This window comes from Rhea americana, unplaced genomic scaffold (genome assembly GCF_003343005.1).
Source record: "Rhea americana isolate MKP2758 unplaced genomic scaffold, rheAme1 scaffold_17, whole genome shotgun sequence".
Taxonomy (NCBI): Eukaryota; Metazoa; Chordata; class Aves; order Rheiformes; family Rheidae; genus Rhea; species Rhea americana.
The window spans coordinates 3,213,091-3,227,225 of NW_028185816.1; the positions used below are offsets into that span (position 1 = coordinate 3,213,091).

The following is a 14,135-nucleotide window of genomic DNA, read 5'->3' on the forward strand; positions in this document are numbered from 1 at the left end:
CAGCCAGCTAGCCAGGGCCTCCCTCCTCTCTTTGGAGCTCATCTGACCCGTTTTAGGAAGACAATATAAACTTACAACAAATAAAATGGTAGAAAACTATTATTTTCTGCAAATCAGCCTGTGAAAGGGACTACATGCAGTGGAGCTGATGTAAGGACACGGTATGTGACTGCAGGGCCCGGGGTGGGAAGGAAGCAGCACCTGGGCGGCAGTGGCTCGGCGGGCTGGAGGAGCCGCAGCCAAAACCAGCTTTCTGCAGACGGCTTCAGCACTGAGTTACRTGTGTTAGCTGTGGCATGTGCTGCGATGTAAAGTTACATAAAGGTGCTGAAACACTGCACAGGAGTGTGTTTCTGGARTTCTTCTAGTTTGTGACTCCAGCACTTATTGTTGCTTAAGCAATTCTGTTGTTTTATGACTAATACAGCATTTCAGAGGCTCTCTAGCGATGCTGAAGAGCTGTGTTGTAAACAGCATTCCAAAATGTATTTCTAGAGGCTGTTTTTTTAGGAACAAGGACCAAATTTAATAGATTTAATAGCTAATACAGCAAGCAGGCATAACTTCTTTTATTTCATGTGGAGTTTTATTTGCTATGCATCAAATATTTGGCAACATTTCTTTCGTAATTCACTGAATATAGTTAGTTTTAAAGACAACCATCTTTACTTATTATTTTGTGAATGCAGTTGGGTTTTTTTTCCACAATATTCAACAGACGCTACTAGATTCAGTTTACCACTGTGCAGATTTTGCTTTTTTAAGTGCTGTTATCTTTTCCTCTCTCTCTCTCTCTCTCTCTCTCTCTCTCCCCACCCTTTGCAGCTCCAGGCTTCTAGTGGATCCAAAATACGCGCAAGTGTGTGTGTATGAGGGGGTTATTTCCCTACTTTTGCTTTACCTTCATTTGTATCATCTCTGCAGAAACAGAGCTACAAATAGAGTTCTCTTGCAGATCTACCTGGGATGGAAGTCCTGTCAATTTAGATTTCTTGCATGGATGATGGGAGGCATGTAGAAAATTAATTTGAGATGTATTACAGGTAGTGTATTGTGATCATGATTACTAGAAGAAGCTGGGCATCCAACCCATCGCCCTGTAACSTGCACAGTTACTGTGCAAAACTGCAGCAATTTTTCAGCCAACTGCCCATTTTTCTTTCCTCCTCTTGCCAGCCTATCCCCAAGAACGGATATTCATCTTATGTTGTGGTGAGTTTCTAAGTCAGTGAGTCCTTTCTTCTTTGTTTCTGAGAAGATCACAAAATACTACCATAAAACTTGGAGAAACTGCAGCATCTCTTCACACTTACAGGGTACATGTRCCCTGCATACAGGGGCAATGTGGTAATGAAGGGGAGAACGTGCCCACTTCAAAAACAGAAGTGGTTCTGTAAACCGCTTGGGCCTGGGGCTTGTATGCCTGTGCTGCTGTCACAGTGCAGGGAAAAGCAGTGTGTTGTAGGGGTCTAGCTGAGCCTGGTGCTACTTAATGCCCATGTCTATACTTTAGGCCATCTTCAACCAAACCCGCCACAGAAGTATGCAAGGTCTAAACATGCTGATGTTAGTAGGCCTATGTCATTCTGTTCTTTTTAGAAGTAGAAATTAGTTCTCGATTCAAGTTTGAATTAGTCTCATAATTTGGGGATATTGAAGCATCTCCCAGATCTCATGAAGTAAATCCCTAAATAAAATAATCACAGTACGGTCAGGGAYTGGAAAACCTCAGAGGATTTGGGGAATGTTTCTTCTGTGATGAGCACTTCACCTTAACCAAAGGTTTTCTGAGTCACAAACTTGAAAAATGCATTTACTCCTTTCCTCTACTGTCCGGTAGCTGCTTGCTTCCTACAGTTTTCTCCTCTGTGGCATTTCATGTTCTTTTCTTCTGTCTTCAGGGGCCCTTTGTCTCTACCTTCTCCATATTTTGTGATCCTCCATGTGACTCATGGCATCTTAATTTCCAGTCTGTCTTCTTCTTTGGCTTTAAATTTCTTAAACCTTGGCATGTCGTCATGTGTTCCTTTACACAGCTGCTTCTTCCTTCTTTTGTTTTTAAACGTCTTCATCATATAAGATATTCTTCTAAAGAAGATATGTTGTGGTCTTCAGTACTTTTTGTTGTACTCTGGTATTATTAAAAAGGAACATGTGAATGGAGCAGATGTTTTGTGCTCCTCCTGTGAAATGCATCACCAGCTTTTCTTAACATAGAAGAGCTGATGCCAGTGGTTGTATAGATCATTTGAGAGGCCAAATGTGTCTGTATCCACAAAAGTAGGAGACTATAGATGTAAGAATAGAACTCAATCCCCAGTCAATAAAAGTTGGGGCAACCTGGAGGCAGCAAAGTCAGAAGTGCAGAGATGTGCAAAGAGTAAGAGATGGAAAAACTGCAAGCTACAGAAGGGAATTCTTACCACATACCATTTTTCAGTCATACAAATGGCTAAGGCTGCCCTTACTCCTGTATCGGTGGCTGTTTCAGGAGATAATCTGGTGCAGATCAGCAAATTGGTGGAATTTGTTTAATTGCAGCTGTTGAGGACCTAGCTATTTCTTTCTCTGTCAGAAGTCAAGCACAGATCTCAGTCTGAAAGGAGTGTGAGCTAGAACCTTGCCTTACTCATTCATRTTTATCTGTGGTAGAAATCTAGACCAGCTTGGTGCAAGGAACCCACCAGCTAAATGGTGATGCAGGGCTTAATGGTGATGCAGGGCTTGCTGCAACTTTTCAGGATCTAGAGGACTGCTTTGTAGAGAAAAGGTACTGTGTGGACCCTTTCCTTCCAAACATAGTGTTTGTGCATGGGTGAGATTTCTTAATTCTTTTTTTTTTTTATTTAGGTAAAACAAATATTTAGAGATTGTAGTATGCAAGTTGAAAGAGACAGCTAATACTGTAAAAAATTACCAGCTGTTCAGGCTTCAGCTTTTTGTAACATTACACAAACAGCCAAAGTATGTTTCAGAGACATGCRTATGTGCGTGGATTCCATACACTCTAGTAATGAGGAGATGGAGACAAGTGACATGGCTAGAAAAGTTACAGTGCTCATCACCCACCTTGCATAACAGCTTCTCCTTGAGACCTGCAGTTGTTCAAAGATGCAAGGTAAAAGCAAAACCCCAAGGAACTGCACCCCATGAGGCTGCTTTAGCTTGTGTATTGTTATYCGTGCTTCCGAAATGAGACACTGAGGCACAGCCGCTAAATGTTCGTGGATATGACGTACAGCCAGTACCCTGTGTCCTTTACTGACAGCACAGGATTACCTATAAGAAGCACATTCAGGAAATATATATAGACTTTATGTTTTCATTGTTCTTGTTACCTTATAAACTAGTATTTGAATACTCACTATAAGAAAGCCTAATCAGAATTGCTTTTGTAGAGCTGCAAGCAAGCTTCAGAGCCTTTATAGAGCTTTCACCTTGTAAAATGTGCTTAATACATCCTACACTTGCCCTACTCAACCTTTTGTTTTCATGATTACACACACTCCTCTCCTCTCCTCTCCCCTCTCCCGGCACTACAGTCCCTTTTTGTGTACTCGCGCCAGGCACGCTCTGGTCATTGAATGACTGGCGAACGGCAGGCGGGCGCGTGTGCTTCCCTGCCTTGGCAAACGCTGGTGTGCGGCGCTGGGGGCGGGGGGAGCAGTACTGAAAAGCTTTTCTGTGCACGAAAGTCACTTTTTTCCTTTGCAGTTTGTCCAGTGCTACGTCCTCTGCACTGTTACAGCTTTCAGGTRGAACTTGAATAGATACTTTCGGGATGCGTTTGTAGGCTAGTCGCGTAATTGAACAATTCCAGGAACGCATATAGAGTATTTTATGATGGTAGCTGTGCCCAAGCACTTCCTATGGCAAGACACTCCCTCCTGTAGAAGGGACACTCCTGTGCACTTTGCTTGTTGGATTAAAGATAAAACTGAGGCTATCCTGCAAGACTGGAAAATTAATAAATGCATGAGATTAAAAATAGAAAAAAGTATTTATTCTAATTTTGTTTAGAAGTAACTCCAGTGACATAATTGGACTTATTCCTGGCTAAAACTAGTGGAAGCAAAAGGAAAACCTGAATTCAGAATGTCTCATTATGCATTTACCTTTTGAGTTGCTGAAAATAACTGTAATTAAATTCATGAGCTGCTTGTCAGAAAGAGAAGAGAAACAGATGGTAGGAGACTCCATCTTTTAAAAAAACRTTAAAGTTTCAGAAGAAGTTGAAATTCTCAGATGGATGAACTTGACCGTGGTCTTGGATCTTCTATTTCGTCATGTGACTATGTTGCTTCTGAGATGCGTACACCAAAGAGTGTTCGTGATTTTTGTCCTCTGAAGTTTGTGTCATAAAAAAATGCTCTCGTCACTCCACTTTCTTAAAAAATGTATTAGTAAAATAGTAGAAGCACACTGTACAATTACTTGGGGAAAGGGAAATCTGATGTGCTGAAGAGTCATCCTTCTCTGTGTTTAAAGGTGGATGGATTTGTTTTCCTCGTCATGCAGATCTTACAGTGCACGTGCAAAGGGAGGCAGGTCTTGTCACGAAGCTGAAGATCACCTCCTTCTTGGTAATATGTCAAGTGATGTGTGTGTCTCTTGCAGCACAAGGTGTGAAGATAACATGTGGCCTGCTGCATAAGCACTCCTTTAATTGCAGAAAAAGAATCCTCCCAAATGCCAGGTGGAGAGGAATCTGTGGGGAGTCCTGTGTAGAAATGAAGAACTGAAGAGAGTAAAAATTAGCCAGGTGTCTGCCTTTGGTTGGGATATTCTCTGTGACACATCTGGTGCCAGGATAATGGCTATTCCTAAATGACTAGGAAGCTTTGCAGTCATGGGAGGCTTGAGCTGTCAGGGATCAAGAGCTATCGTGGCAGCTCCATGGCGTGTGAAAGATGCTGTGAGAGCAGTGTGATTCTGGCTAGCGGGGGCTAAATTAGGTTCTCTTGGCCGTGGGCTGACGTGCTGGGTCAGCGGGACCCATGGCGTGCTGCACATGGCGAATGAGGACGTGTTCTGGTCCATCAAACGTAAAATGACAAAATCATTTGTAATCTCTCATTACCAGTCCTTGTGGGTTTTATGTCTAGGCCTGCCTTCTGGCATTATTCAACAGTTTATTTCTTTTCTTGTCAGGTTTTTAAAAATGAAGCATGTTATTAATGTTTTCAGTGGTTAACTAAACTTTTACTTAGAACTTGTAGGAGAGRAAATTGTGTCAGACTTAGTAGCCTTTACTAATTCTTTGCACAGGATTGCAATCTTTGCTAGGTGGGTCTAGCAAAAGCTGATTATAGGCGCTTCCTTCTTCARTAGGGTTTTCTTTTAAGTAATCAGTCCAAGAAGATAATGTAGAGGGCATGTAACTATGTGCATCTTTTATCCCCCCTTGTAAATTATTTTAAAAGTGAGCGTGAATATACCGAACTCTCATGCATGCAGAAAAAGGTGATAAGAAACTACCCCTATCCAACACAGAATTAGTGATCAGAGACCCTTGATAGACTGCTACCTACCTACACTAGAGTCTGTCCTTCCTACATGCATTTAAAGTTTGCTGGGGRTAAACAGCTCTTCATCTGTCCACTCCAGGGATTCACAGCACCTCAGCTCCCTTTCGCCAGCGCAGACAGCGGGTGACCTTTCTCGGGATCTCATCCAAACCTCAGTCTGAGCCGTGAAGCCGTTTCTCTTACTGGCGCTGTGCTGGACACAGCCCCGTTTCCCGCTGGCTTTCTAGCCAGGCCTGAGCCCCCTCCGATCTGCGCAGGCCGTCAGGGTGCTTGGTCAGGGGACAGCGGTCGCTTTGAATATGYGCTATAAGTTCAAGTTTTAAATGGCTGTTTCAGAGAGTGAAACCTAAATCTCTAATCCAGGAGTTTTCACTCACACCCTCTCTTCTTCCCTGTGTACAGTATTTATTAATTTCTTGTGACTATATTTAGAATATTAACGAAATATTTTACTGTTTTATTTTTTTTTCACATGCTGCATATTGGAGACTTTTTTTGTAAAGTTTTCTCACAAGTGGATTCCCATGTGGTGGTGTCTGTTGGTCACAGCGAATTACTGAGGCTAGTGAATGAAGAAYACCTTGGAATTCAAGTTCCTGCTTTCCTCCCCCAGGGCTAAAGAATAAAATAAAATAAAAAACCTGCAGACAAGTCCAGGCTTTTTGTGGCTGCAGTCTCCAAAGAGCTCCTGTGAGATCATAGATACAGTTTCATATTTCAGGTTTAACTGTGGTATAATAACTACAGTTATTATCTGCAGGAGAAATGCAAGTGGGGAGAGAATCATTAGTTGACAGTGAAAAGTTCAACCTATGCTGTGTGTGTTTGTTTTTTAAGCAGCTGAATATTTAGCCAAACCATATTTCAGCTTTTAACTGGAGCCCTGAGAACTACAATAATCTTGATATGTTAAAACCCGCGAATGTTACAGTAAAGGAAAAGCTGGTATCTAATTTAGCTGTCTTCAGAAAGCTAAACCAAAGAAAAGCAAAAACATTTGTGATTTAGGTAAAGTTAAGGCAGATGCTTCAATCTTAATGCAGTTACGTACAAACCTCCTCTGAGGAGCACTGACCTTATTTTACAACATAAGACCTTCTTTTTTAAAATTATTTCAGTGGATTGAAAATAAGCCCACAGTTAGAGCTGAAGTTTCTTTGTCATGTGTATGAGCAACCCATAGCCTAGATAAAGTGCTTAATACTGAATTTTGATTTTTGTTGGTTTTGACAGTGTTCATCCAAGATCTGAAACATTTACTAAGCTGACCGGGGTCATGTGCTGTGTGTAGTGTTAGTTCTGTAGGGCTGCGTGGAAGAGCGGTATGCTTATTATTTGTTACTAAGGCACCAGTGACCTTCCTGCACCTATTAACAAAGCTGTTTGTTTTCACATACTGGTGAGTGTCAGGAATTCGGAATATACCTAGATCTGGGTAAACTCTTCATTGGTCCTATTATTGGCTTCTGTGAACAAAATACTGTAATTACAGAAAAACAAGAATTAGAGATGTATTCTCAACAGGAAATTTTCACTTGAATGCATATTCGAAACTGAAAGTATGCATGACTTAAAGGATGCAGGAAGCAGATTACATAGAGATGTAGGGCTCTTAATTAACTYTTGTTCGATAGGAATGCTTTTTCTTAGCTTGCAGTAAAAATAAACCTTTTATTTTCAGAACTGCAGTAGCTGGAAGACTGCAGGAGTAACTTGAACRCTAAGAGAGAAAGCCCCAAAAAACTGATGTTAGAAAGGGAAGTACCCTGCATAGCATATGAAACAGCCTAATTCTGTTGCCTAACCTCTAGGAAACACACACATGGATGAAAGTATTAAAATCATTACAATTAGTAACAGATGTAAATATTATATTATGCCTTTGGAATAGTTGCTGTCTGGACTTACCTGATGAAGGTTTTATCATGTTACACCTGCATCAAAACTGCTCAACTTTGCTGTTATTCATTGATTCTAAAACCTCTCAGAAAAAGTACTCCTACGTAATACATTTACTTTCATCCCTACGTGCCTGCATAGGGGTTGATGGATAAGCAAGCGTCTTGGAACAATGCTCTGCTATGATGGAGGGAACTGAGGATCTCTATTTTTCTTAAAAAATACTAAATGTATTTTAAATGWTATGGTCTCTAAAAAAAATTACCATGAGGCCAAACACTGTATGATCAAGGCCTCTCAGAGGCTCAAGAATTAAAAGCCAAGTCATATGAAAATGCTGTGATACTAAAACTACTGTAAAAAGTAAACTTGAATTTGGTGAAATATTGTGGTACAGACAGTGCTTATAATGACAGCATTATACAGCCTTTCTGTCAAACAGTGATCCATTAATACCATCTGCTGTAAGTAATTGTTTCTTGCCTCCAAAAACTTTGGAATTTTATTTTATTTTATTTTATTTTATTTTATTTTATTTTATAGTTTCTGTATGTGTTCTTAAGTTTGAACATCTCCAAGCTTTGAAAAAAAGCTTTAGATTTGGACTGGGTTGCTTTGACTTTTCCTTTCCTCTGTTATGGATAAATTGCTTTGGGGGTTAATACTCTTGAACTATAAGAAGGACAGGATACTAATCTGAACTCAGACATACAGGTTAGTGTGTATATATATTTGAACTAGTTGTTCTGGAGGCATCCTTTTCACAACTGCTTTTTGCAAGTACTCTCYGAAGTACGGAAATTATTTTAATTCAGAAAATGAAGAGAGTTCTAGTTTAGACTGATGAAATTAATCTTATTTTCCCCCAAAGGACACCATGGTTTAATGGATGGGGCTTTAACCTACCCAGAGGTCAGTCTTTGCTAGACAAGTGGAACCTTATCCCTGAGGGTATTGATATACTAATGACGCATGGACCTCCCCTTGGTAAGTAAAGCAAAAGTTACGTGTGATTTTTTTTCATGATAATTTTACTTTCAAAATAAGCAAAACTGGTAATGCTAGGGGTATAGTATTGCACCTTAACTCAAAACTATGAATTAAAAGGTCTATCTGAAGGAAGTCTAATATGATGATTGGGCTTAGCAGATCTACTGAGCTTACAGGTGTTTTTAAATTACATTTTCTATTTTAGTCAAGCCAGGGAAAATCAAACATGCGATTCCATAGGCATTAGAGTTTGACATTTTATTTAAGAACCATATTCATCTGACAAACAGTTTCCAGTCCCATATGAGTTTTCAGAAATTGACTAAAATATTTTTCTTCTGCTGCAGTATGTTTCTTTAAGGTTTTAGTATCTTAAAGAATATGTAATTACTTTTTTACTTGACAGTTTCCTTTTCAACTTTGTTAAGTTTCTTTTAAAATCCTGTTACATATTCCAGTTGGCTTGTAGTGCATTTGTGAAGGAATAAAATTATGCCCTCAGATAATTTTTCTTTAGTCAAAGTAATGAGAGATGAGCACACATATATGAATGTGTAACTTGTTTTCCATGAATTAGTTTAAGTTTTTCATTTAGTTAGATTTTGCTTGCCATATTAATATGAATAATTCCACTGATATTTTAATTCTGTAAAAACTAAGTTATGATTGTCTAAAAAAGAGAGTAGGATGATCATTCAGCAGAGGTAGGAGTACTCAGCTTTGGCATGTCTAAGGTCATTAAAGTTTGCACTAAACCCTTTGAAACTTCCACCATTTTTGCCATTCTGTACCCCACAATACCGTAACACACATTACTTACTGCTTTTCTGCAAGACATGCGTGGCAAGCAGTCTAGGACTGATCCTCAGTTGGTAGAAATTGTTAAAGCTGTATTAACTTAAGTGGAAATTCAGTTGGTTTACAACAACAGAGGGTCTGTCTTTTATAAACCTGGCTGATGAGGATGAGAACATTTGTCWGTCCCTCCTGCATTACTGTTCTTGTTAATAGGCTGGTTTTGTCAGTTCTAGTAAATTCATCTGTAGTCCAAAGGATCATCACATGTAGATATGGGTATTCTCACTGACTTGAGATGGTAGTGGATATAAAAAAAAAATTTCAGAACTGCGTTGTAGCAATATAAAAAAGCATTTAAATGCTACGAGGCTGGCTCAGTGCTTTCACAGAATTTCACGGTGAATGTGGAGTCAGGAATTAATGCATGCTTATGTACTGTATACACTAAGTTAAGAGTCAGTAATCTAAGCAGAGCTAAAAAAAAAAAGAAAAAAGAAAGAAATTGAAGAAAATTTTTAGCCAATAACATACTCGTTGCTCCTTTTCTATCCTAGTTACTAGGAACTCTTTAAATACTACTTAGAAAATGTTATTTTGTTAATGTTATTTAGAGAACGTTCAGATGATCTGCAGCTTCTCTCTAAGCTTTCTAGAACTGCCATCTTGTTGCTTTGACAGAGCAGTAGTGTACTGCCCACTGCCAGTGAACTGCACTGGATTTTGAAAACCAGCATTTAGAATAACATTCTTTTAATCTGTTTATTTTCCCCAACAAACAMAAAAAACCTCACAAATATATTTAATGTTTCATGGATACGCCTTTAAATGGGTTGCTAATCCATTTGATCTAAATTTGGGTTCATATAGAAATACTGTGATGCTGCAGACACTAATTATGCTTTAKTTGAATAAGAGTACTTATATCTTGATTTTGATGGAGATAATGAAGTTCAGTTTCAAAAGATTTACACTCATATTTTAATTACATACACAGATGAGGTGTTAGTACTATACCTAAAATCAGGATGACTGAATCTCAACCTGCATAATATTCACAAAAATTTTTAAATTATGTAAATATTAAAAGAAGTAGAGCTGTGACTTTATGTACTGAGTTATTATTTGTACTTTCCAAAATTCAGTCAAGTTCATGTCCCAGTGTGTTTTAACTACCTGGGATGAGCTTGGCATAAGGTGTAATTAATTTGAAGTTAATAGTATAGTCTCACAGGTGGATTTGGTCCCTGATTTCCCTTACTCCTCCTGATCCTTATCAGCATTAGTCCAGATAGCAGATTTCTGTAATAACTGATGTCAAGTTTTATGGATTTTCTGTATTATCTGTAGAACTAAGTGGCTTTTATTTTAAATGTAGTCAATTAGCACGAGCCTGCTGGGAGCTATTTTATGTGTTGCCTATTGTTGGTGACTGAGGTCTCGGAAGTAACCCCACACTTGCAGACCGTGGTCCTCTCCAAGACCGTATTTTAAATCCTTGGGGTGGCAGAGCTATCAGGTCATAGGACAGCTGATCTTCATGATACATGTTGTTTCTGGAGTAGCCACTTAGCTCACTTGGGAAGCAGACTGCTGTAAGAGCCAGGAAAAAGAGAAGAAAAAATTGCAGCAGCAGCATTGCGGGGTTTCAAGGTGGAAGATGAGTTTGAGCCTGTAATTTAAAAAACCAATCACATACAGAAAAATATTAATGCAGGTAAGGGGGAGGGAGGGGAAATCTTACACAAGAGAGTGCAACAGTGAGAAGTTTCTTAAAAGCCCTTGTGTGTTTTAATGGAGAGATTATAACTACAGATAATGTAATAAACCTTCAGTGAATTATGACTTCCTGAAAGACTATGTGAAAACCTTACCTGAACAGAGAAGATTAAGAGTATTGATTGCATTTGGCCCTCAGGTTTTCGGGATTGGGTCCCAAAGGAGCTGCAGAGAGTTGGTTGTGTGGAACTGTTAAACACAGTGCAGAGGCGAGTCCGGCCCAAACTCCACGTCTTTGGTGGAATTCATGAAGGTAAGGAGCAATTCTACGCCCCTGTTTGGTCTGAGCCTGTTTTCAAAGTGCATTCTGATGGGTGTTTGATGGTTTGTTCAGGATGTGAATTGATAATGGCATATTGGACTAAAGATGGAATTGAGGGAAGTGATTGCATGCACAGCACTTTGCAAATTTATGCCAGAATTAAGACAGACTGCTTTGGGAACATGTGCTACTTTTAGCCACCTCCATCTTTCACTGTGCAAAGGTTGTTCTGCACAGGTTATTTGAAGCAATTCAAGTTTTGACAAACCTGGTCAGAGAAGCAGATGAGACCCCCAACACATACAGGCCAAATTGAAAATTATCCCTATTATTCCAAATGCAGAAGCCGAGAAAGGTGTTAGGAGAAGAAAAATGAAGACAGCTTACTGTCTCAGCTCACCTCCCTCAACATGTAAGGGAAAGCAGAAAGGAGGACATCTTGAGTCAGAGATCAGGATAAGCGATTGCCACAGCTCACTTTGCATACATTTCTAAAAGCATTCTGTAATACAGGTCATACTGTGTACGGTAGCTTCCAGCAGTTTCATTTTAGAACAGATATTTTTCCCCATTGTAAGTTCCAAGTCAGGCAGAATGTGAAGGTTCAGAAACAATAAGCTCAGTTTGTGGTAGTGGAATGGAATGAAAGATTGAATACATTTTAGAAATATTTAAATATTTAATAAAATTTGGAGCTTTCATGTTGCTGCGAGACAAATACTAGGAGTTCTGCCTGAGAGAGCGCAAGACTTTGTGACCCTAGAACTCAAAATCACACATTAAGTGCTTTATATTTTCCCCCCTGGAGATTTCTCCATTGACTCTAATTAGGTTCTCCGTAGGCTTACAGATTTGGAGAAGTTTGTGAAAGAAAAAAAAACCCCAGCTTTCTCAACTAGTATTGTTGGTTTTTCCAAAGCCCTCATGACTTCATGCAGTGAATTTTATGTGTGGATTCTAAAGATCTGTAAGGAAGGAGTTTATAATAGAAATAACAACACAACATTAAGTACAGTGGCACGAATAGCAGTACTTTAATACATCCAGGAAAAGATTGAGCATTTTGCAGAAATATTAATCCTTGGATATTAATAAGTGAATGCAGCAAGACTCTCAGCTAAAGCCTGCAAATTGGTTACAGCTTTCGTAGACACATTGTGGACACATTTGGATGCTGAAACTTTTAGTCTTAAAAGTGTTAAGTTGGTGGGAGGRAAAGGTATTTTAATATACAAGATCCTTATGAGAAAGTACTGAGGAACATGTTGCAACCCTGTTTATATTGAAATCTTATATGGAGGATGGTGGCACATACTGAAAGAGAATAATCAAATAAAACTATTCTTACAAGGATATGAAAAAAAAATTCAAAAGCCTGTTCAGGTACTTACGCTGATGACCAAGGAATGGTTAACTTCAGTAAGAAAGAAATAACCAAGTGTTTCTCCTAAGAGCATTATCTTATAGGGCAGTTAATTCTCATCCAGCTCAGATGAACATGCAGCACATTCCATTAAATCAATGGATGCAATACACACATGTTGGTCATGCAGTTTTTCTTCCCAGCTGATAAATAAAAACAATGATGATGAGATTTTTTTTCCACTGTGAGATGATCTAAATCAAAATTGCCAGTTTAAATAAATAAAGTAATACAGGCAGACAGTGCAGCAATTTTGAAGTGATTATTCTTTCTGATAGACGCTGTGGGTAGCAGTATTTATCTRAGCTTTCAGATAGCAGTTATCTGTACTCTATCGTAGTAGTTTAAAAGAAAAACATTTTTTTCCCTGTGGGTTAGCAATGGGAAGTTCTCTTCCTCAATGAAACTCTAGTAAAAAAACAGCATTTAGTGCCCAAGTCTTCCTAGACTTTTCTAGTCTCTTTGTGAGCTTTCTGTGGATGTCAGCTGAAAACAGTGGCAAGGTTTTGCACAGAATTGGAGCCCTATCTCCTCCTTCTTGAGGGAATGTTTCTGAGAGGAGAGCTTCTGCCTTCTCCTTAATTTCTGTACTTCTATTAGCATTCATTTTCTTCCACCCTAGAATCACCTGCAACTCAATTAATGGGGCGCTATGGTATGTTCCACCTGCCCAGTCTTACTGGAGTAAACAGCCCTCTCTCCTCTCCCATCCCATTCTTGATGGCAAGTGAGAGAGAAGGCAGCGGGCAGAGCAGAAATGGCATTGCAGCTACTTCCTCACATTTACTCCGAAAGAGAATTGCTGGCCAGATGTTTAGGTTGAGAACAGTCTTCAGCATCCTGAGATAGATTGATACCCTGGTGTTATTGGAGAGTCTAATCCTTGGCATGTTGAAAAAGCTTGTGATAGTGACCTGTGATTAATATTCAGTTCTTCTGCTTTTATTTGGGAAAGAGTTATCAAGATCTTTTACTAAAAGTGGTCATCTATTTAACTCTTCCTCCATTTTCTGCCTAAGCTCTGTGGTCATCCATTGACCTCCAGTGCTCTGCCTCACTTATAGCAGGAGATTCTTTTTCTTAGTTACGATTTTCCCTGTTCCCCTTGTAAAGAACTTAATGTCTTTCTTTAATTATCTTCTTCCTATTAATTCCTTTCCTACATTTGGATTTTGTTGCCAGTTCAAGGCATCATAACCAAAGCTTCCCTTTATACTAGCCASATTAGAAATAAACCCACACCTGTATCTTACACTACTGGTTCAATTCACTTGTACTAGTACTTGTGATTTTAGACAGAAATTTTCAAAGAAAGACTTTGCAGCAGCTTTTAGGAGCATGAAGCAAATACTCTCTGAACCTTCACTCTCTGGCTGCTCCCCAGGTCTCTTGAGTTCACCCAGGTGACCTTGTGTTTCTGTCTTGTCTGTTAAAGAAAGACTGGAACTCCCCCCAAGGT

The 14,135-nt window shown here is 39.2% G+C and overlaps 1 protein-coding gene and 1 long non-coding RNA gene across 3 annotated transcripts in view; one reads left to right on the forward strand and one right to left on the reverse strand.

Moving 5' to 3' along the window:
* Positions 1-11,450, forward strand: part of MPPED2 (metallophosphoesterase domain containing 2) — a 102,180-nt gene extending 90,730 nt beyond the window's left edge. The window contains exons 4-5 of the mRNA XM_085300982.1: positions 8,299-8,414; positions 11,131-11,450. Coding sequence (XP_085157108.1) covers positions 8,299-8,414; positions 11,131-11,450 — 436 coding nt within the window. The remainder of the gene's footprint in view (positions 1-8,298; positions 8,415-11,130) is intronic.
* An 840-nt stretch (positions 11,451-12,290) lies between these two features.
* Positions 12,291-14,135, reverse strand: part of LOC146598116 (uncharacterized) — a 42,491-nt gene continuing 40,646 nt past the window's right edge. For both annotated transcript variants that reach the window (XR_014895325.1, XR_014895326.1), the window contains exon 3: positions 12,291-12,819. This is a non-coding gene — a long non-coding RNA (uncharacterized LOC146598116). The remainder of the gene's footprint in view (positions 12,820-14,135) is intronic.